General features: G+C 44.5%; 2 protein-coding genes across 7 annotated transcripts; both read left to right on the forward strand.

Annotated features, from left to right (window-relative positions):
- Positions 1 to 7379: 7379 nt before the first annotated feature.
- LOC112873618 (putative transcription factor bHLH041) lies at positions 7380 to 11721 on the forward strand. 4 transcript variants are annotated; one of them, XR_003224794.1, is made up of 8 exons: positions 7380 to 7583; positions 7696 to 7824; positions 7917 to 8022; positions 8168 to 8182; positions 8308 to 9150; positions 9437 to 9901; positions 10048 to 10414; positions 10856 to 10876. XR_003224794.1 is itself a non-coding variant. In XM_025936631.1 (7 exons), the coding sequence occupies exons 1-7, from the start codon at positions 7432 to 7434 to the stop codon at positions 10943 to 10945; spliced, it is 1800 nt and encodes a 599-aa protein (XP_025792416.1). In that variant the 5' UTR covers positions 7380 to 7431; the 3' UTR covers positions 10946 to 11721. The 4 variants fall into 4 exon arrangements, 3 of the variants coding, with proteins under 3 accessions (XP_025792416.1, XP_025792429.1, XP_025792423.1); XM_025936631.1 differs by lacking the exon at positions 10048 to 10414 and having other exon boundaries at positions 10856 to 11721; XM_025936644.1 differs by lacking the exon at positions 10856 to 10876 and having other exon boundaries at positions 10048 to 10671.
- A 6227-nt stretch (positions 11722 to 17948) lies between these two features.
- On the forward strand, positions 17949 to 23213 carry LOC112875615 (V-type proton ATPase subunit B 2-like). Of its 3 annotated transcripts, none has more exons than XM_025939542.1 (15): positions 17949 to 18205; positions 18278 to 18369; positions 19062 to 19117; positions 19237 to 19335; positions 19511 to 19570; positions 20005 to 20116; positions 20291 to 20499; positions 20910 to 21038; positions 21150 to 21287; positions 21568 to 21718; positions 21954 to 22036; positions 22217 to 22264; positions 22346 to 22399; positions 22487 to 22570; positions 22665 to 22850. In XM_025939542.1, exons 2-15 carry the CDS (start codon positions 18312 to 18314, stop codon positions 22848 to 22850), a joined length of 1467 nt encoding a protein of 488 aa, XP_025795327.1. In that variant the 5' UTR covers positions 17949 to 18205; positions 18278 to 18311. The 3 variants fall into 3 exon arrangements, with proteins under 3 accessions (XP_025795327.1, XP_025795318.1, XP_025795336.1); XM_025939533.1 differs by having other exon boundaries at positions 17951 to 18169; positions 22665 to 23213; XM_025939551.1 differs by having other exon boundaries at positions 17966 to 18093.
- The last annotated feature ends 316 nt before the right edge of the window (positions 23214 to 23529 follow it).

The following is a 23529-nucleotide window of genomic DNA, read 5'->3' on the forward strand; positions in this document are numbered from 1 at the left end:
CGCTTTGTATCATCGGCTAGCCTTCGGGAATGCTGTCTAATATCATCGGCTCGGTTTGTTTCCGATAGAGAGCTGAATTCAGCAATGTCGTGGGTCCTACTCCGTAAAAGATTGTGAAAGCTCACAGGCTGGAGGCGCCTGTTCGGCAGGTTCTTTTTTGTTTTCGCCTCGTGTTCGGCAGGTTCTACTAAGGCAGGGCAGCCAAAGTGTGCCGATGCTAAAAAAAAGTGTCGCATCACCACCGATGCCTCGTTTCCTCCTCTTCTGCAGTGTTGGCATGGATCACCACCGATGCCGCTAGCAATTTAAAGAAGCAGAGACGATTTCTTTCCTTCTCACTGGCAACAACCCTAGTTTTGTCCACCACCTTCAACGTGTTTTCCAATAACGTGTGCTGCGTCAGCGATGCTAAGCCATCGAGCACTTGTATTATTTCATTGGTTGTTCTTGCCGCACCACGGCAAAATGAGTGGAACCCTTCCTGCGACCTTCGCCATCAACTGTTGCATTATATTGATGCATGCGATCTTAACCGCCATTCCGCTAGGTTCTCAGCGACCCGGACGGCCTGTTTATTTGGCCTGGAGGGTTGACCCAAGCAAAGACATTTCTTCAATGGTACATGTGAAAGCTCGTGCTCTCCTTGACATTATCAACTGTGCAGCTGCTGTCAATCTCTCTGTCTAATGTAACGCGCATGCAGTTGGCTGCTGGTAATACCTTGACGCAGTAATTCCTGGAGGAAATCAAAGTCTCCATTGTTAATTTGTGGCTTGGAGCTACCTGTACGTCTCTGGTCTTTGGCGTGTGGCTTTCTAGCTTTTTTACCCTCGCCTCTCAGTCACTTTTGACCCGGGACGGAAGAAGCCAAGAAGGTATGTATGCACCTCACGTGCCCCTGTTATAAGCTGTTGCAGTCCTGCTGACTGGTGCTATTACTTCACACTGTTTTCAGTTATTTCCAGCATATATTATTGGTCGTCACTACTCACAATTCGTGACGTGCAAATCTCTAGACAATTCGTGGCGCAGAATACTCTTTGGTCTAGACCTGACGTACGTCGGCGACCTTCCTGATGCTTTCCTTCCGTACGGACACTACTGGAAAAGGTCCTAGCGACGATTAAAAATCTATTTTTAAGGTGCGTACCTATCCCTTCTTCTCGCAGCTAGAAATAGATTTTGTAGAAACGGATAACACATCGTCCGTCCTGGAAATCGATTTTCAAAAAATAAGAAAAAATTAGAAAAAAACCTCGAAAACAGCAAAATAGAAAGGAAAAAAATATCCCAGCCAATCGGCCGCCACCACGGACCCCGTCTGTTACCGAGTTACAATTTTTTTGATGAAATATGCACAGTTGTGTAAAGCAAGGTTCGAACCGCTTATCTCAAGTCTCTCGCATACGCTTCTCTCCACCACACTATATAATCACTTATGACTCTACAAAGAATGCTATTCTTTTATATTAACTTTGAAATCAATCTAGAAATTCGTTTCCAGGGGCGGGTGACGCCATCACCCGCCCCTAAAAACATTTTTCTCTTTTATTCCAAAAATTCATTAAATCTTAAATATAGCAAAATAAATTAAAAAAGCGAAACTTCTACACTATGGTTATTGTGAACTATAAATATAGAAATAAATATGCTAAATATATTTTAATATATATAAATATTAAGATTGTGAAAATCTCAAAGTATGACTATAAGATACTGTATATTCATAGCCATATGTAGAGTATAACTATTAAATGATCTTGTGATCCTAAACGGTCTTAAATAAATAATGTATAAACTAAAAAATTTTAGATCTTACCACTATAACTTTGATATGGAACTACTCTACATCTGTACATCTGAGGTTATTTGAAAAAAAAATCAAAACTTCTAGATTTCAAAATTAGAGAACTTATAATAATTTTTAGACTATTAAATGACCTTAAATGAAAAAATTATCAACTACGAAATTGTAGGTCTCGTCAACCTCTACAATTTTGGTATAAAGTTTGACTTCATCCGAGATTATATTGAAAAAGTTATGAATTTTTTTTGCATGGGACCATTTGTAGGGGCGGTCATGGTATGACCCAACCCCCTGAAAATTATTTTTAGAGGCGGCTGACGCCATCACCTATCCCTAAAAATGCATTTATAGGGGCAGATGATGGCGTCACCCGCCTCTGTAAATTGCATTTTTAATTACGGGTGAATTGCTACAGTAATCCTGCTTCATTTGTAAAGGCGGGGTTATCTTTTGGACCGTCAACTCTACAAGTCGTTTTTAGCCGTGGGACCCCGACTCGGTAGTGCAGGAATTTGTTATACAAAGCCGTGTCAATAACTTATGTCATTCTCAGTTGGTATGATATGAAATCTTGCAAGCTTTGATGCATGATACCTAGATGGCTCTACTATACCCTCACACGATGACAGCCTGTACTTGTCTAGTGCCAGTCGTAGTCCAGTAGTCCACATCCTTGGTTGTTTTTCCATGAATTTTTGATGGATGGGTCCGCCGCTCACGCGACCTAGGACAATTCTTTCCTTCCTTTATTATCGTTAGCTTTTCCAGCGAAAGCTGCGAGGACTTCCAGGTAAGTTCTTCATAGGATTGGATTTGGGAAGCTTCTGTAGCCTGCTCTCGGTATTAGCTCTTTGTTACTGTCAGCTTTTGAGTTTTTGACAAAGTCACATTAGTCAATGGTATGAACATGGTCGAATGAGAATAAAATGTCGGCTCTCGGCTCATGTTCAATCAATGTCAAAACGTTCATGTGCTGTGCTAGTAGAATAAATGGAAGCTTCTAATTCCTTAATCAATGTCAAAACGTTCATGTGCTTTATGCAATTTCCAGACAAATTCTACGCCCTCCGGTTTCCGGGAAAATTCAAGATAAGCGGCACGGTAGTCGTAGTCTAGTGATGCAAGTGGAACGATGGACAGAGGCTTTGGTGATCTTGATAATCTTCAGTAGAATAATAATGCTGCGTGTTAATCAGCCGGTGCCGCTTGCTTACCATAACCGTCTTGCACTATAGCACGTTCGTTGCTGTAATGTTCTTATCTTATGACACTATGACATCTCTACGATTACTCTGCCTTGTTCTACTGAATTCAGTGCTTAGTCCACTTGCAGGTGAGTAGGTGACGAATGACGCCTGTATGTGGGCAAGGAGAGCGACATCGACGGTGGTGCAGCTTTTCGCAAATAGAAGTTTGCAACCGTATGAATATGAAAAAAAAAATATAATTCCCCGATCAAAGATAGGTTTGCATTGTTTTGGGCATAGACGACATGGTCTCTTGAAAACAACTTACAAGTTTACAACTTTGACTACTGGCTTATAGCATATCTTTGAAGCGCATCAAAATCACATTTGGCCTATACTTTTATCTCCTAAGCTGAATGCATGCATGTCACCTCGATGGTTTGAACGCATGCGCACTACATGTTTATGTTTTTGTAATTCTGACCAACATCTAGGCCAGGCCATGGAACAGTCTAGACGAAAGGACATCCAAGACAAAGAATAATCAAGAAACGGAGAGGTATCCTGAGAAACCCTGTTGACCGGGGTTTGACATCGGGAAACGACCGCCAGGCGCAGCAGTGTGTGCCTCGCAACAACTGACATTGCTAATGCTGTCAAATTTTCTGCATTGACCTCATATCTCTCGAGGTTCGAACTTGAGGGATGAGAGAGATGGCCATGGGGATGTTGCATCCATTCAAAATAGTGTAGGGTGGGGCCATGTGGGCCCGAGGAATAATATCCTACTTCTACTATCACTAATGAAGATAAGATTAATTTCAAGTACAAGGATATAGGTTAAATCTGAAGTTAATACAAAAGACATCACCATGTTGAGAGCTATTTGAGTTAATGCTTGTAGTCGAGATAAAAAAGGGAATTACGAATTACGGTGCACATCATAGTTTTCGCACAGGGATGCTACATGGAAATAATTCATCAATCTGTTTCTTATGGAATAGCCACATTTCTACCTCTGGAGGAAATCAAAATGAAGGAAGGCTTCATGGGAAATTTTCCACCGGGAATTCCATCTACATTCAGAATTTACAGCTACGAGAGCTTGTTGCACCCACCGCCTTGTGGTAAAGAGCCTCGCCAAACTTGAAAAACTAGATGCTCAAAGCTCATAAACTATGAGCCTACCCAAATAAAGAAATATGTATCATTGGAGCACTGAAACATAGAAATGTATTTATTGGATCGGGTTGCCATCATAAAAAATGAAATCAACTGCTAAAGACATGTCGTCAACCCATTGCTTCCTCAGACTGGATCTCTACTTTTCTTCACCTAATTAAATATATGCTGTCAAGCATCAGGATGTGTATGAGCATGCAAGCCGATTCCAGTGGAGTAGGAGGACCCGCAGTTTGGCAGGATCTTAACATTGAATAATTAGTGACAAGATAATTATTAGTAAATGTTTGATCGTTCTTACCTCTGCTTAATCAAAGTGTGCAAAAAGATTACCAAATTTGACTTCACCACTGAAACCTCACTGGTTGATCAAGACTTATTAGCTATAGTCTTGAAAGGCTATGAAGACTTAGGAAGAGATATATAATCATATTATTAATTTTTTGAGATCAGGTAATCATTTTTTTTTGCCATTCCACAAATGACAGAATAGTGAAAATTTATAGAATCCTGCTCTGTAATTTGTCAATTGGTTTTTCTTCTTCTTCCTCGCTCCATGATTTTTTGGCATCACTAAACAGATGAATTATACACACTATTAATATTTTTTTTCTTTTTCCAATGCAACAAGCATAGATGCTCCTATAAACACACATATTCACTTATACAAATGTCCACATGTACACGTACACTCTATTCTCGTAGCACCTTGGAGAGATTGTGCCTGCCAGCTGATCACGAACTGAACACCGCCTACCACTGAAAGACTACCTACCTACCTGAAAGTGTGAGCACCCATATATCTAGGTTCAGGACTTGCAAGCGTTGTGTGCTACAATATATTCTAAGGTTCCAGGCGGTGAGCGGTGTTTTTGCCAAATGACCCAGGGCTGTTGCTCTTTTTCATAAATTTTCCTCGAACGATCAGCGGTGCGTATCGTTCCTTTTCGTAAATCTCCCTCGGATGATCAAGAGTTCTATCGATAACCATCGGGCATTCGTAAAAAAGCACTCGAAAAACGTTGAAAAAAAAACCCTAGGCACGTACGGCTGGTGCACCCGCTTGCATGCAGATCGCACGGTGTCGTGGTATACGCACGTGGACGGACCAGGTCGTTCCGGGGTCAACGTGTACGCCGTCGGATCCGTCGACCAGTAGCACCACGCAAGTGCATGCATGCACGCGGCACGTTTCATCTGGTTTGGACTGTGACGGAATTAAGTTGATCATCGCATCAACCGCTAATGCTAATATAATAATTAAAACCAAGCAGAGGAGCCTGCTTATTAGCCTTTGACCAGTGCTACGAAATTAAAACCAAGCAGGAGACCTAGCCTGGGCTGGGCCCCGGGGGAAGAAAGGTCCACGGGCCGGCCGGTAGACCAAATCCCATTTTAGTTAGCAGCGGAGAAAGGCCGGTGGACCAGGTACAGGGTCCGTATGACCCCTGGGCCCCAGCAGGAGGGGATTAAGCTCAAGCCCCTGGATTCGGTTGGGGGCGGCGGAAAGGAGGAGGAGAGGAATCGCATGGCGCTTTTGCCTGGAGGGAAACGGAACCGCATGCAGCAGCAGCCCCTGCTCATCTGAATTGACACTCAGATCCAGCCATCGATCGATCAACTGATTTGACAGCACTTTGGGTGTTCAGGAACACAAGGTCAGAAGATAAAGGAGGCGTTTGGCAGTCTCACTAGCCGCTCCAGTCTCCAGGAGGCTGCGCCACAGAAAGACTGTCTCTGTCTCTCTCTCTCTCTCTCTCTCTCTCTCTCTCTCTCTCTCTCTGTTTTTTTTTACCGTTCATTGGCTTGTACGGGAATTTATTACCTCAAGGAGGGTGCCACGAATTCAGGAACGCGGCGGATCAGTTCAAGAACGGAGTGGCGCGCTGCCGGTTACTGGACTTTTATAGTCACAACGAAACAAATCCAAACTTTACTAAATAAGAGAAAAACGAGTGACGACCCGTGCTCTCACTGGTCTGATTGAGAAATATAAGTACCCAAATTACATATGGATCGAGGAGCCTTAATATTCGGGGATGTAATGCAGAAACTTTATGGGCTTTTTTCATTTCATATAGTTTCCAATATATATATATAGAAAAAATCTATTCTATACGCACTTGTAGCTACTTCCACATGTGTATCTCATGACGTAGGACACATCCGATCTGATGAAGAGCATATACGTGAAGTATGTAATTATACTAGAACATCTATGATGGTATATACGTTGGGTATGTGACCATACATATAGTACGTGGCCATACTAATTTTTATATACTCGTACTAAAATATAATTATAATATATTTAAAAAATAGGGATGCTTTTAAAAAAATTATATATACTTTTGAAGTATCTTAGAATTAGTATATGAACATACTCAAAGTGATAAATAAGTATACGGACATACGCACAGTGATATACTGATGGTTATATATATATAGATAGATATATATGAGTATGTTCATATGCTAATTCTAAGATACTTCAAAAGGATATATACAAAAAATTTCAAATGCACCCTTATTTTTAGATCAGATACGTTCTGCGTCATGAGATACACATGTGGAAGTAGATTCTCCATATATTGTTACAATGCTCATGCATACTGCCATATTTCAGCATACATCTTGCTGTTTTATTGTCTCTTTGTGGTGTTTACCGGCCCCATGGTCCAGTATATGGCAGAGCTCTTGGCATTGTCTTATTAGAATAATATTATAATTTTAAGAGGCCAGCCAGTCGATTTATATCGGAACATAGTTGGATCGAAATATCATCATCAAAGCTTGGATTGTAAATGCAAGTTGCGGCACAAGGTCGCTGCAAGAGCCCCCATCCCTGCCACCTTGTTTGACCCTTTTTCAAGCACACATCTCTCGCGGACACTCGCCAGCCAACCCAGCCGTGGACCTTTCAACGACTTGCGGTTTGGTGGCGTCGTCTTCCCCCCTGCGCCCGACTACTTTTCAAACCCAGGCATCCTCGGCTCCCCGCCACCCATCCGCGCCCTCCGAGCTCGCCAACCTCACCTTCCCCTCCACCGCACTAGCTACTTTTCAGCCCCACTGACATCCACACAGGGCGCAAGTGCATGCACACCCACGCATACACATTCGTACCCATCGTCCTCATCCCTATATATATACCGGCCGATCGACGGCAGCGACGACCAACTCAAGCAGCCGTCCATCGAGCAGCCAGCCAGCCATGGCAAGCTCTCCGCCGCACCTCGTCGTCTTCCTCAGCTGATGGACACCCTCTTCGTGCTCGGCCAGGAGTCCCGGCTGCGCATCCTCCAGCGGGCGGCGGCTCGCGTCCCCGGCTGCGCGTACCTCTGCGCCTGGGCGGCCCTCCCTGCGGCCCAGCCGGCGGCGGCTTCGTCTTCCTCAGCTGCCACCAGGTATCTCTCATCGACAGAGATCGATCTCTTTAGATCGTCTTCCTGCTGCAATGCATTCATAATCTGCATGGGCTGGGTTGGATTTACCAAGTAAATGGGCACGCATTTGCAGCGCCCGCCGCCTGTTGTGCTGCCTGAACGCATGGTTCTGCGACGGCGGAGCCAACTGCCGCGGTGACGCCGGCCGCGTGCGCGCGCTCTTCGACGCGTACCGGGGGTCGCTCTGCGCCGCCGTGAGCGGGTGCGTACACATCTACATGCATGCCATCCACCACCTTGCATTTCGGTGGCCATTGTCAGTTTGATTCAGCCATGGCGTGACTCTGTCTGCAGGTGTGTGCCAGGGTGGGCGTACAAGGACGGCCGCGCGTTCATGGAGCTGCCGGCGCACGACCTGGCGTCCTCGGCGTCGCTGCCGGCGCAGCAGCAGTTCTACCAGGTCAGTGGAGCGCACGTCCCCGACCGTGATCTCTATGGCATTATATTCATGGCGTATTTGTTTGGATTATTCAGTTGCTCTTCGATCTCCCAGTCTGCAAAAAAGGGTGATTGTTTAATTCGATTAATTGTGATGTTTATTTCAGGAAGCTGGCATTAAGGTTTGTTTCTTGATCTCATGATGAGTGCGTATGATCATATATGTTCTTTCGCAAAGCTTGTGCAACTTCTTCTCTAGAAGATGATGGTATGATCATCGAGTTTGGCTGCTGTTGGCAATGCGCAGATGGCGGCGTTCATGGGATGCGAGAGCGGCGAGATCGAGGTCGGCATGTCCACGGCGGCAAGCGGGTCGCCCATGAGCTTGGAGTCGAGCTTGCAGCAGGTGTTCTCGGAGGACTTCTTCCAGCAATCGCTGCTCGAGGAGCTACTCCAGCTGCCGCCGACGGGGCCGTCGTCGCCCTCGTCCTCGCTGCCGTCCGTCTCCGTGGGCAGCCCGGTGGCGGAGGGCTCCACGTCGCTGCTCCGCACGATGGCCGTGACGCCGGCCGCCACGCCGTCCTCCAGGTCAGAGCGGCAGGTGCCAGTGCCGCCGCATCCGCTCTACCCGCGCCCGCCGCTCGCGGCCCCATTCAGCCGGCACGGCCGCGTCCACTTTCCGAGCCCCGACGCCGACGACGCCGCGATGGCGGAGGCCATGCTCGCCGTCATCTCCGCCTCGTCGTCCTCGGCGCTGCCGACGCCGTCCACGTCGACGGCGGCGTCCCCTCCGGGCAACCACCACCACAGCGCGCGCCGGTGGCCGCGGCGGCGGGGCACGACGACGACGGCGTTCCGGGCGTACAACGCGGCGCTGGCGCCCAGGGCGCCGTGGCGGCCGCCGGGCGCGCCCGGGCAGCGGATGATCAAGATGGGCATCTCCATCCTGCGGAGGATGCACATGCTTCGGTTCAACCGGGAGCGCAGTGGCGGCACCGCGATGGCGCAGCGGGTACCGGAAGAAGAGGAGGATCCGCCGCCGGCGCCGACGAGCAGCCAGCTGAACCATATGATATCGGAGCGGCGGCGGCGGGAGAGGCTCAACGAGAGCTTCGAGGCGCTCAGGGGGTTGCTGCCTCCAGGATCAAAGGTACTTAGCACTCAATTTGAAAAATTGCGAATCTAATTTGCTACAAAAACACTCTGAATAATCGAAATTTGCATACAGCCAGCTCGCATCCTGCATGAAATATTACACGAGTTCAATATCCCGGCCTGAAGCGCACGCACTTATTTCTTTTGCAGACCATTTCATATGCTTATATGATTTTTTCTGTATGTAATAGAGTTGTACTGAAAAATTCACACATAAACCTTGCTTAATTACTGGTATATTTAAATTCATCTTGTTTTGTGCATTTTATTTCACGATGTAGAAAGACAAGGCCACCGTCCTCGCCAAGACGCTGGACTACATGAACATTCTGGTAGCCCAGATCGCCGACCTCGAGGCGAGGAACCGGAGCCTGGAGAGCCGAGCTCACCAGCACTCCAATGGCGGTGGCGGCTGGAAGGAGAGGCCCTACTCGTCGCCGGAGCAGCAAGAAGTAGTGGTGCTCCAGGGGCTGAGCGGCGCGTCGGAGAGGGTGCAAGTCCACGTGACCGCCGCCGCCGCCGCCGGTAGCGCCTCGACACCGTCGTCGTCGTCGTCGTCGTCAGCGGCGGCCCGGGAGGTGACCGTGCGGGTGGAGGCGCGGGCGGCGCACGGCGACGTGGCCGAGCTGGTGGCGCGCGCGCTGGCCGTGATCAGGGAGATGGGGTGCTTCACGGTGGCGGCCGTCGACGGCGGCAGGCGACCCAGCGATGGCGTTGCTCACGCCACCTTTACGCTGCGAGCAACGGTACGAAACGCACTGTCATCGCACAATTAACGTTCATAGTTGCATGCATTATATTTGCGGGCTTCAAGATCAAAACTTTTTCGTGTTTGGGGTACCATGGCATTCAAAAAGGTGTACATTTAAGCAACTAGTGTCATTCCTTATAGGAGACGATGCTGTCATTTCTCCCTCCCTTGTATGTATTGGCGCTCTGCAACTGATCGCTAGAACGTGCGCTTGCAAGAAGCTAGAGCTACAGTCAAGACGAACAAGCGGCCAAATCTGGGATCAGCATCAGCCTGGAGCGAGGCATGCAGACCAAGTTCCTTTTGGAAGGTGGCGGCAATCCTGGTCAAAGTCAAAGGGACTAAGTCTCTCCGGGCACATGCTTCCGCCTACAGCCAGCGACGGGCGTGGGCCCCACAGGCCGACCGCCGGCGAAAACTCAACAGCTCCTCCCAGGAAAACCTTGACCGTCCAGCCGCCGGCGACCCAGGGCGACGTCACGGCAGCAGCCAGCGGCGGGCAGTCCAGGTCCGGTAGCCTACAGGGCCCAATCCTGCCCCCCGGTTTGTCCACAGAAATTCCGCAGAAATCCTTGGCTATCTCGCATCCACCGCTGTGAGACAACGCGACTGCATCAGCTGACCATACATGTCTCGCGCACCGTCTCGCTCGCCGGTCTGCTAGCTGCAACTAGCTTCGATCTGGACGACATGCATGGACGACTGATCAAGACAGTGGCCTTTGACGACCTGACCAATCGTGAAAGGTCTATTCGATCATCCTGGGGTGTGCTAGCTTTCTCCTGTTACTGTCGACTGTCGGTAGTAAGGAGTTTGGTCGTCGTCGTTGTCGTCTATGTGCAGTGTCTGAATTAGTCTGACGAGCTAGTAGCAGCTTGTCACTGACACGTATCCTGATTCCTGACGTCGTCTAGCTAACATGGGTTATTCGAATCTGTGCTGAATGCAGGCGGGCGAATTCGACGAGGCGTCGCTGAGGGAGGCCGTGATGAAGGCTGCCGAGGATTCGGCGGCACCGCCGCCGTCGGACGACTCGTAGACGACGACGACGACGACGACGACGACGACGACGACGACGCAGGCAGTAGGACTGGACGTCGTCGCCTGCTTTGACCGGAGACGGACGGAGACCCCCGAGAGCCGAGAGCATGGTGGCCGCCAGGAGCTAGCCCGGCTCCAAATCTCAAGCCCAAAGAGCAGATACGGGACATGGCAATGACATTTTCGTTTCTGCCTACGTCACGAGATCATTACCTTCTTACTTTTGAATCCTGCCCGGACGATCCTTTCTCCCAAGCGATATGGAGGAGTTAATCCCCTCAAAAATGCAAGTTCTTTCTTTGGTTACTGCACAAGCAAAGACTAAGCACGAATTCAAGGCTGCTCTACTGCAACATGCACTCAACAGGGCAATGTCCCTTTCTGCACCTCTGAAGAAGTTTGCTTCCACCTATTCATCTCATGTCCCCGTAGTGCTAGCTTCTGGACTTTCATGGGCTTAAGTCTGAATTCACTGCAGAATTCTATAGGGATTGAGCAACTCTGGACAGTGAACCCTCTAATGGAAAGATGCTCTAGAATCAAAAGCACAGTCCTCACTTGCATTCTTTGGAACATTAGGAAATGCAGGAATGCAAAGGTTTTTAGGCATGAAGATGAAACAAATCTGATGATCTCGCGACGATGTAGGGATGATCTCATTCTGTGGTCGAACAGATGCTCCTCTCCCTCTGATAGGGCAAAGCTTGTTGGATGGAGTAAACTTTTTCTAATGTAACATAGGTCTAGCTGTTTTACTCTTGTTTCTTCCCTCTGCTCCCCCAACCTTTATGTAATCTTTGTAATTATGTGTCTCGGAATTTAATAAGTTCAGACAACCTCAGTTGTCTCAGGATTGCCGTAGTTTCAATAAAAAACATTTTCTTTTCTTTCGTTCCAGGCTAGACAATTTGGCCTCTTCTTGGGCCCTGTGCTAACGTGCTTAATAGAGTATGTCCAGCAGATTACTCATTTTCTCTCCAATACTAAAAAACAGGTGGTGCTTTAACAGATTGCCAATTTCATCACCAATACCAAAATATTACCAATACCAAAATATTTTTGGTGATTGCCAAAACACACCTTCCTCCTACTTAAATGTAGGGGATTTCTCCCTCCATCTTATCCATTGAGTAATCTATTATAGATTGACTACTAAAAGTAAAAAAATATTATTGATGATAGAGAAAGAAAATATACACAGTATGAGAGATGAGTAATCTGCTGGAGGTGCTCTTAGTGCTTAGCTCGACGATGATGGATTACTCCGTCTTGTGTTAACAGTGTCAATTAATCAAGATAGTTCTTGTTTTCTTTTGTCTCCCGGCAAAATTGGTTCGTGAACATCCAGAGTTTCATTTTTGTCACGTTAGCTGCACGAAAGAATTGGCTGCCAAAAAACTTCCTCGTACAAAAAAAAAAGAAAAGTCCATTTTACTCCCCAACAGGCCCTCACCGATTCACTCCGCTTAACCCTGCACGAAAGAATCTGGTCCTTATGTTAAAAAACATGTGCTACTGATTGGTCCAAATTGGGCCCGGTTCACATACAAACCCGACACACATCACGCACGCACCAGCCCAGTTACCAACTGGCGTTTGCCAACAAGGAAAAAGTCCTTTCAACCCCCTCAACTATTAACACAATCTAATTTACCCCCTCAACCGAAAAACCTGATATTCAACACCCCTAACTATTAAAATTATCCAATTTACCTTCCTCGGCAGTTTCAAAAGACGGTTTTGCCAACGTGGCGCCATATCAACAATCCTACATACGCCACATCAGCAACAAGGGGTAAATTAAACCATGTTGATAGTTTAAGATGGTCAACTAGACTTTAACAAAAAATAGTTAAAACATATTTTTTTCTTAGAAAACATATGCAATTAAAATTCCTAAATCTAGTTTCATTATAGAAAAAATATGAAAAAGCAGTTTCATACTTCTTTCTAAAACCATGCTCTATATTCTTGTTCCTAAGAGTTATTAAATCTTTCAAAAATACTTTGATTAAAATTATTTTTATTTCTAAATTAGAATTAGGTGTTTTTAATGAAAGTCAACTTTAACTCGGCTCGTTTAGTTCGTCTAAAATTGAGCCTCAAACGATATAGTAGATGATAATAAATAAGTTGAGACCACTTACAATAAATAATAGAACCAACTTTTAGCAAAAATTAAAGTATGGCCATAGGATTTCAATAATTTTTAACTTAGACACTATAAATAGACCATGATTTTAGAGTAGAAAAGAAACTAATTTCATATATTTGTGAGCTAAAATAAATTTTGGGAGACTAAACCAGATTTTAGAATTTTTAATTACATATGTTTTTCAAGAAAAAAAATATTTTTTAACTATTTTTGATAAAGTCTAGTTGACTTACTATCAACATGGTCCAATTTATCCTCTTTGGCTGGTGTGAAGCTACGTAGGATTGCTGAAATGACGTCACGTTGGCAAAATTATCTTTCAAAACTATCGAGGGAAGTAAATTGGACGGTTTCAATAGTTGGGGGTGCTGAGTTGAATATTCCATTTTCCGGTTGGGGGTGGGGGCCGGCGGCGGTGTGTTGAAACCAACAAACGAACCGCGCGCGCGTGCCAATTGAGTCCATGGAACCGCCGTCGTGGCCCAACACGAGGTTTCCAAGGCTTGGGCCGTCGCTGCTTACAACAAAAGCAGACCTAGGCCGTCAATCCTGAGCATTGCATTTTCTATGGCGAGTTGGAAGGACCGAGCCACCGAGACCGAGGACATCTACGCTTCGTTTTTGACTGTTTTTTTAGTGCCAAATTGCTCTCCAAACCCAACGGTTGCGGGGTCATAAGGTCTCGTTGGGACGGCTGTTTCACCGCGAGGCAACCGCGGTCAACAATCATCTCAATGATGCAATTGGTCTTTCTATTACTTAGTATCTTCTACTAGGGTGTAGGGCTTGCACACTAGCACACTACATGATGTGCTGTACGCTTTTTTTGTTTCCTTTTGAATCGCCCCTTCACTTTATGCTTGTGCTCGCGCGCGTGGAGGTTTGAACTTGAATTATCTACAGTTTTCAGGCTTCGCTTGTAAGATGAAACTGTAGAAACAACACTAATGGCGCAAAATTTTGTTCTCTCGACGGAGACAGCTTCCTCGTCCTCGCTTCTCCACACTATGAAATGATGAAGAATTAACTGTCAGCTGAAATTCTACCACGGAATTAGTTGGAAATAGCAAACTAAATGTTTTGCTTAAAATAAGAAACGGTATCATCGTAAATGCGGAAAGGATACGGACGATACAAACACCGGGGTTGCAGCTGGCCCTCGCCCACGCCGTCTCCTGCAACGTGTTTGAAGATACACCCTCCGTTCCGAATTAAAATTTATTTTATCTTTTTAGATATCTAATTTTTATTATGTATCTAGATATAGTATATATTTTAGTGCATAGCAAAATATATATATAAAAAAGGTTAAAACGAATTATAATTTAGAACGGAGACAGTACATGCCAAGCACGAGCTCTGTGCACTAGCACCCTGCTCTAGGTTCTGCATGGTCTTGAGATGCTCTAAGGGCCTGTTTGTTTGGGCTTATAGATTATACTATCCAGCTTATTTGGTAGCTTATATAATCTAGCTTATTTTTTCTGGATTAAATAAGCTGAGTCTTGCTGTTTGTTTGCCTAGCTTATTTGGGCCCAGCTTATTTGTCCTAGACGTGTAAAGACAACAATGCCCTTTGGTACTAGACTTATTCATTTGCTTACTATTTTCACAACATTAGCAGTTTTAAATCACCACCACAAACTTTTTAATACAGAATCAAATAAGTAGAAATATTTCATACAAGTTTTTTGTCCAAACTAAAGTACTAAAAATAAAATTACAGCTTCAATAATTCTAAATAAAATTACATTCTCCTAGCAAATAGTGCATTGGCAATTTCATCACGAAAACTATTCATAGCTCCCTCCTCATCTCCCAATTGGCTTTCACTAGCTGAGTGACTTGATGGAATGGGCATGTAGTTCTCATCTTGATCACAACGATCAAACTCTTTATCGGCCATTTTACTATCTCGAATGAAATTATGTAGAGCCATACATGCATGTATTATTTTTGATTGCTTCAACATCGGATAGCTTGGCAAGTCCAACAAAATTCTCCACTTCATCTTTAAGACTCCAAAAGAACGCTCAATGTGATTACGAAGAGAGGAGTGCAATTGGTTGAATACCTCCTTTTTTCCGGATGCACGTGGCCCCGCTCTAAATTCCGGCACATGATATTTCACCCCTTTGTATGGAGCAAGATAGCCCTTTTGGTTCGGATACCCCGAGTCCACAAGGTAAAATTTTTCTACAAATTTTCAAAAAATTGTGAGACACAATTTCATGCAAGTACATAATTTAAATGGGTGATGAAATAATCGTACCGGGTGGAGGATGTGGGAAGATAGTGCCATACTTGCGTAAAGCATCATTGAATACTCTCATATCATGCACCGATCCGGACCATCCGGCAACAACAAAAGTAAACCTCATATCGAAGTCACATATAGCTAAAACATTCTGAGTCGGATATCCATGACGACCCACATGTTGGACAACTTTTGAGGAGGGTACAACAACTGGAATGTGAGTACCGTCTATCTGTGATGCGCGCTTTCCACGTCCGCGCCCTTTTCCCGATGGTGGGAGTCCATCTGCAGCAGCCTGTTTCAGCTCTAGAAGAAGCAGAAAAAGGGATAAATCCATAAACCACCCCATATAACACTTAAAGATTGAAATTTGCAACAAAATACCTGGTTCGCTACTGGCCGCGCCGCCATCCACGCTGGTAGCCACGGCGCGCCTCTTGCCGGCGGCCACGGCGCGCCTCTGGCCGGCAGCTGCGCCGCGCCCCCATCCTGGCCGGCAGCTGCGCCGCGCCCCTGGCCGGCAGCTGCGCCGCGCCCCTGCCTGCCGCGCCCCGCGACCCCGCTCGGCGTGCTGCGCGCCAGGCCACGGGCCGGGCCTCGCCGGACGCCTCCACTGCCGAGCCTCGGGCCACCTCCGCGCCCCAAGACACCATTGCTGTTGGGGTCGTCTTCCTCCTCCGCCCTCACACCATTTGGGGTCCAATTGAAGATGAGCTCACGCTGTAGACTATTACGGTGCTCCAGAGCTTGAGAGAGAGAGTCCTCCGCGTCGTGGTCTTCCATGGGGGGCGCTAGGATGGAGTGGCGGCTAGGGTTTGAAGGTCAGGGAGAGAGGGGCGCGTGGGGAGGGGAGGAGGGAGCGAGCCAGAGAGAGGGGCGCGTGGGGAGCCAGCCAGGGAGAGGGGCGCGTGGGGAGGGGAGGAGGGAGTGGGCTGGTGGGACCCAATGGCAATTGCGGGTAATTTGCTCCTCCTTACCATGGGTAGTGGGTCTTTTGGGTAGAAATAAGTTGAAATAAGCTCCACTTGACTAGCTTATGAGATTGTGGTGTTTTTGACTCTAGATTATATAATCTGAGCAAATAAGCTGCCTGTTTGTTTCCTTTACAGATTATTTAAATTGGTTTGTATAATCTACAGCTTATTTAAGCTCAAACAAACAGGCCCTAGGTAAGGCTATCAGATGATGATGGTTGATGGGTGTTTAGAAGATTGCTCAAGCCCGTAACTCGACGGTTTCTTTTTCGTTTTGTCTCCCGACAAAACTGGTCGTGGTTATCTGAGTTTTATTTTTGTCACTTAGGTGCACAAAAAAATTCCTTCGCACAAAAAACTGTGCTAATGATAGGCTCAAACCGGGTCTGGTTTTGAATAGCAGCGCCGTTTGCATCCGTGGAGCCTGGGCCGTTAGTGGGTCACAACAAAAATAGACATGGGCCGCTAGTCCTGATCAATATTCTTTTTGGCACGTCCACGCTTCGTTTTAGACTTCTATTTCTTTTTGATTTGTACCACATCGCTGTCAGAACTCGAAGGTTGCAGGCTCATAAGGTCTCACAGAGACGGCTGTGTCACCGCGAGGCATCCGTGGTTAGCAATCATCTCAATGATTATGCAATTGGTCTTCCTATTACTTGTGTCGTTCTACTACACAGTGTAGGGTATGCATGCGAGCACACTACATGCTGTGTGCTAAGCTTTTTATTTTTTAAATAAGAAATGATATCAATATCGCAATTTTGATTGCGGTATCAGCAAAAAATTTTAAGGAGATAAGACATATCAATCGGCAAAGAGAACACGACTCGCCTCTCATGTGAGGTGAGATAACTCACAACTGCATGTTTTATTATACTGCTTCCTCCGTTCTAAACTCGTGCATAGTTTTTATTATACATATAGATAGATATATGTTATATTTATGTACACAATAAAATTTATCTATTTAGAAAAGTCAAAACGACTAATAATTTAGCATGGAAGAAATACCTAATAAAAGCACTAGGAGAAGAGAATAATCCATCTTAACCATCTCCTAAATAAAAACGATCAAGAAATACTCTCTCATTTCGGTAAAATGAGGGATATGAACCTATGGACATTTGAACATCTACCTTGGTATCTTCGGCACCTAAAATGCCACCAATGACATGACAACCACTTATCATCAGTCCAATCACCGACAAGTTCTTGTGTCCCAGATAAAATTATAATTTTTGATACAACCTTGGACGTGAAGTATCTGTATGCATGAAAGTTATAGTTCTCGATGACATTTTTTTCCCCTTAAGGACATAACAAGATCGGCAGCTTTGATATAGAACGATTTTTGTTAATTTGAACCCGTTTAAGTGGAAAAAGATGCCTGGAAGATTCACAATACTAAATCGAACCCTATTTATATCTCACTGAAAAATGGTCTTATTACCAATCGTCTTCGAATAAATTCGGAACAAAATTCATTTTCGAATATAGTCCAGCACTTTGTATATTCGATTATTCGGTTGAACCCAACCCATGTCCACGGAGGCACGGCACGCCGATCCGAGTCCGACAACCAATTTCCTGGAATCGACTCCAATCCAGATCCGCCCCCGCACCGCTGGATCCACGCATCCACGTCTCCCACCGCGAGTCCTCTCTCTTCCTCCTCTCGCCCACGTCGTCCCGCCTCGCGGCTGCCGCGGAGGGGAGATCCCATCCACCGAGGCCTTGGTGAATCGCATTGCTCTCCGGTTGTCCCGCTGGATCTCTTCTCCCTCCGCCGCGAGCACCGGATTCCAGATACTCCCTCCCGCGATCGCTGCTCCGGTCGGTTGGTCCGCTTGGTTGGCGTGATCTGCGGGGGTGAAATCGGTCGCCTCTGGTCTTCTCCCTTCCATTATGTTTCTCTGATCCTGGTGCCGGCATTGCCCGCAGGTGGTTGCCGCTACTCTTCTAGGTCGCCGGCAGTATGGGCGTGCCCAAGGATGGCGCCGAGATGGAGGAGGGAACCTTGGAGATCGGCATGGGTCAGTGTGCTGACTTGCGGCTATTTATCATTAAGCGTGCGCTTTGTTGGTTGCCCTAGGAAGTCACCACCAAGCTTAAGCTTGTCTAGCATTTCTTTTGTGTGCATCATGTGTTCTGTTGTTTTTGTTGTTATTTGGTCGTGTATAGGTTTGTTAAATCAGTTTAGAGCTGAATGTTTTGTGAAACGTGCTAAATGATGACGCACTAATATTCAGATACTATGGAACGAATTTGTTTCGCCAGTACGATTTTGATATGGGTTCTTACCTTACATTAGATATGTTCAGTCTGAAGCGGCAAATTGCTCCGTATGATGTCTCACATTCTTAGGCTGGAGTTCAATATGTGCATACACACGTATTGTTGTGGAATCTAGTAGATTTTTTTTAGCACTTTACTTGCATCACATGGGAATATGTTTAGTCAATTCGATAAACATTTGAATTAGTTCCCATGTTACAAATAGCATCAAAGTAGGTGATCTGGTACTTTAGTTACTGGAAAACGGTTTAGCATGGCAGCAAAGATACTATCATTCTTTTGCTTTTACACATTTGCCCCATTATCATTAGTTTTGGAACTTTGTACTAACCTCTGTAGTCACATCATAGATATGAAAGAACATCCTTTTAGCTAACAAAGAAAAGGTACGTTCTATCTAGATTTGTGCTAAACTATTCTTGCTCTGCAGAGTATAGGACTGTCTCTGGTGTGGCAGGGCCCCTGGTTATCTTGGACAAAGTAAAGGTATGTTCTGTTTTTGTTTAGCACAGCATACAGTTGGTTATGCTGCCTCAAATTAATCATGGAGGAACCTGATCACACTCGTGTACTCAGTATCAGTTTCTTTTTCAAAACTATATTAGGGCCCTAAGTATCAGGAGATTGTGAACATTCGATTAGGAGATGGAACCACTCGTCGTGGTCAAGTCCTGGAAGTTGATGGTGAAAAGGCTGTTGTGCAGGTTGCTTCTTTCCTATGGATTCTGTTCTTTTTTGACTGAAGAATGGCAATCAAGTTTAAATGCTTCATTTCTTTTGTTTGATTTATATGATTCATTAGGATAAGCTTGCCTTCAAAACTTTCTATATTATCATTGCGGGATTGTCATCAGGATACTAAGCTACGTGTCTTTTCAGGTCTTTGAAGGTACCTCAGGAATAGACAACAAGTATACTACTGTGCAGTTTACTGGCGAGGTATTGTCCTATTTCCATCTCTGTTTCTGACATCTGGTAATTTGATTTATTGTTTTTTGTTTTATCCTGCTCAAGTTTTAAAAAACCGGTCAAATTGTCGAATTTCTTGAGCTGCACAGTTTCATAACATGCTTCTTGATGTGTGGATCTGGAAACTATATGGAAACTGATATCGTAGAAATTAGGTGGTACAAACTTTCAATCTTCCTGCTGAATAAATCTAATTCTCAGTTTAGGATTTTGTTGGATCATCTCAGTAGGGTATGATACTTGCTTAGTGTCATGACATTGCCAACTGAAGAGAAGGGTGCAGATTCAGTCAGGCATTCAAAATAAGCATTGTTTCCATTTTCAGATGTTCCAAGAAGAACATTTTCACCACTTCCTCTCTTCCCTTATGAGGAAGACTTATGAATGCACCTTTTGTTTTACAGGTCTTGAAAACTCCTGTCTCACTTGATATGCTTGGACGCATCTTTAATGGTTCTGGGAAACCTATTGATAATGGTCCTCCAATATTGCCTGAGGCTTACTTGGATATTTCTGGTGAGCTATTTTTCATTGCAAACAACTTTAATGGCTGTGTTTGTGATTGTATCCTTTAGCGGACACAAATTGACTAATGACTAATTCATTAGAAGGATTTGAGAGCCACTACATCATCCTCTTTTGGAGACTGTTTACCATGTGATAAACTTGTGATGTCTGATGATATTTCAGGAAGTTCTATCAACCCCAGTGAGAGAACCTATCCAGAAGAGATGATTCAAACAGGAATATCCACAATTGATGTGATGAACTCAATTGCTCGAGGGCAAAAAATTCCTCTGTTTTCTGCTGCTGGTCTTCCTCACAATGAAATTGCTGCTCAGATATGTCGTCAAGCTGGTCTTGTCAAAAGGCTGGAGAATTCTGGCAAGCACAAGGAGGTAGTGATCCTAATTAGTTTTATTTTTTTGGAAGATGTGACACTTCTGAAAATGTTCTAAGTTATTGTTTGACTGCTTTTGAAATATTGGTTGACCTTTACCGCTGAAAGAACTGGTTGACCATTATGTGGTTATTGACTGTTACTTACATATGCCTCGAATCAATCTTAGATTCCTTATTTCAACATCCTGTTCTTTTGGTATCTGTCTTGGTTTCAGTGCTTTGGTCTCCTTTGTAAGTGAAAGATCTATCTGCTCGAATAGATCTCTGGAAATTGTGGAAAAATCTAATATATAGCATTGATAGGTTTTCAAACCTGGATTATTGTCATACTGAGTAATTTTCGTTCTGTTACTTTGTTTTTTGAAATTTATTCCACTCATTTTGTTGTGGTTTATTTTCCTTTCAGGGTGGTGATGAGGACAACTTTGCCATTGTGTTTGCTGCTATGGGAGTAAACATGGAAACAGCCCAATTTTTCAAACGTGACTTTGAAGAAAATGGTTCTATGGAACGGGTCACCCTTTTCCTGAATCTGGTATTGAAATTATCGTTATATGGTGACCATATGTATTAGACCTCAACAAATTAAATATTTGAGGTGCTAGAATAAAAGTTAACTCTTGCTACTTCTCTTTATTGATTACAGGCGAATGACCCTACAATAGAACGTATCATCACGCCTCGAATTGCTCTTACGACAGCAGAATATTTGGCATATGAATGTGGGAAGCACGTGCTTGTCATTCTGACAGATATGAGCTCTTACGCAGATGCACTTCGTGAGGTATTGAATGCACTCTGTAGTGTTTCCGTATTTTCTCAAATTATTGTGTTGCCTTTTCCTAACACTTGTTTTGTCTACAAGGTGAATTCTTAGATAGAACTTTTCACCCATTACTAGAAGAAATTCTCCCTCTGACGAGCTTATATCTGTTTCAGTACTTACTCTTTGAACCTAGCTATAGAACTAGTCAAGACATATGTCTTGCAATTTTTGGTAGAAAACTGGATGGATTTTTTGCCAGGGATTTTGAATTTTAATTACAAGGAATATTTATGCTCAGGTCTCAGCAGCACGAGAAGAGGTGCCTGGTAGGCGTGGTTATCCTGGATACATGTATACTGATCTGGCAACCATATATGAGCGAGCTGGGCGTATTGAAGGAAGAAAAGGCTCAATTACTCAAATTCCTATTCTAACTATGCCTAATGATGGTAAGTCATGAACAAGAAATCTATGTAAGATAGTGTCTGCATTGTGTCTAAATTTCTTTGCACTCCTGCTTGGATTGGTCCATCAGCTGCTGCAGTGCCTTCTGGTGCCTACCTGGTGAACTGCTTAGAGTGTTCATCTGATATTAGTTTTTCTTTATGCACGAACACTGCCTTTCTTGACTTGCAAACTAGAACGCCATGTTTTATATTCTTTGACTTTTTTTTTGCTCAACAGATATCACACATCCAACTCCGGATCTTACTGGATACATTACTGAAGGGCAGATATACATTGATAGACAGCTCCATAACAGACAGGTTTGTTCGCATGTTCTTCTGTTATAATCTCTATTTTGACTTCTGTTATAAAGTTACATGTGCGGGTTGTTCCCTATGTACATGACATTCATGAAAAAAAAAGGAAATTTGGAAACATAATATACATTACCCTTGTTTTCTTATCTTAACAAGATGTATGGCTTTGTGTTGGTTTCTTAGATATACCCACCCATCAATGTTCTGCCATCTCTCTCACGGTTGATGAAGGTACCACTCATCACAATTTTCTTGTCGCATTCCTTAATTTAAAATTGCATGAATAATCATATCATGGTTATTCACTTTCAGAGTGCTATTGGTGAGGGTATGACACGCCGAGATCATTCAGATGTGTCCAATCAGGTGCCTTCTTGAGCCTTTGAGTGCAGTGATTAGGTTTCACTCTGCCTCTGATATTTGTGTAATGGGCTAACATGCCTGGCTGTTCAGCTTTATGCCAACTATGCAATCGGCAAGGATGTGCAAGCTATGAAAGCAGTTGTTGGAGAGGAGGCTCTTTCATCCGAGGATCTGGTGTGTCATAAGAGAACCAATTTGTGTTGTGTGCAAAAATATTCTTTTAAGTTCGAAACTAATTCATTGCACGTTTTGTTCTGTTGTTATGCAGCTCTATCTAGAATTTCTTGACAAGTTTGAGAGGAAGTTTGTGACACAAGGCGCATATGACACCCGAAACATTTTCCAGTCACTTGATCTGGCATGGTCTTTGCTTCGCATATTCCCTCGAGAACTTCTCCACCGTATCCCTGCAAAGACCTTGGATCAATACTACAGCAGAGATGCCACCCACTGATCAATCTGTCCAGAACAAGATAAAAACACAGTTTTCCGAATCGCAGCTTGAATAAAGAGTAGAGTTCAAAGACTTTGTATATTTTTGATACTATATTTAGTTATCCTATTCTTTCAGTCTCTGCACGCAAGTTACCATCAACATGCCTTGTGCACAGGCGGCTTTTGTAATATTATGCCATGTATACTCGAACCCCATGCTGGAGCTCATTTGTTAGATGAAATTGCGTAGCAGCACTGCAAAGCCATATTGGCTGAAAAGCTCGACTGTGCTGGTTACATTTGTGTCTCTTTGTAAATGAATCAAATAATGTCTTCGTGTCATTTCTCTCCTGATGCAACGAAGATGAAGTTACTTACGTTACTTCTGCTGCTTGTAGTTCACAACCCTTTTCCTTTTGTTTTTGTTCTTTTCTTTGCTCTTGTCTCTCTGACAGTGTTTGGTTCATGTTTTGTAGACAGATTACAGGGAGGGAAGCGATACCATTACATCATTATCCATCTTTTTATCGGGAAGCAATTCAGCAAGAGAGTTTAAAAGACAGTTTTATTATTAGTTCTTGCATTGCCTATTCTGGAGAGAGCTGTTTGCATCGATTCTTGTATTGCATTGGATGTATGCCCCGGCAGTAGATTAATTCTCATGACCAGTATTCAAATTTAAAGAACGTACCCAACTT

This window comes from Panicum hallii, chromosome 1, assembly GCF_002211085.1.
Source record: "Panicum hallii strain FIL2 chromosome 1, PHallii_v3.1, whole genome shotgun sequence".
NCBI classification, from domain to species: Eukaryota; Viridiplantae; Streptophyta; class Magnoliopsida; order Poales; family Poaceae; genus Panicum; species Panicum hallii.

What these genes read in the sequence shown, in the direction of transcription:
- LOC112873618 (XM_025936631.1), top strand. Translation starts at nt 7,432, where the DNA reads ATGGACACCCTCTTCGTGCTCGGCCAGGAGTCCCGGCTGCGCATCCTC. An exon ending in TGCTGCCTCCAGGATCAAAG is followed by an intron (nt 9,151 to 9,436) that starts GTACTTAGCACT and finishes TTCACGATGTAG; the next exon opens with AAAGACAAGGCCACCGTCCT. An exon ending in CCTTTACGCTGCGAGCAACG is followed by an intron (nt 9,902 to 10,855) that starts GTACGAAACGCA and finishes TGCTGAATGCAG; the next exon opens with GCGGGCGAATTCGACGAGGC.
- LOC112875615 (XM_025939542.1), top strand. Translation starts at nt 18,312, where the DNA reads ATGGGCGTGCCCAAGGATGGCGCCGAGATGGAGGAGGGAACCTTGGAG. An exon ending in ACGCAGATGCACTTCGTGAG is followed by an intron (nt 21,288 to 21,567) that starts GTATTGAATGCA and finishes ATTTATGCTCAG; the next exon opens with GTCTCAGCAGCACGAGAAGA. An exon ending in CTCTCTCACGGTTGATGAAG is followed by an intron (nt 22,265 to 22,345) that starts GTACCACTCATC and finishes ATTCACTTTCAG; the next exon opens with AGTGCTATTGGTGAGGGTAT.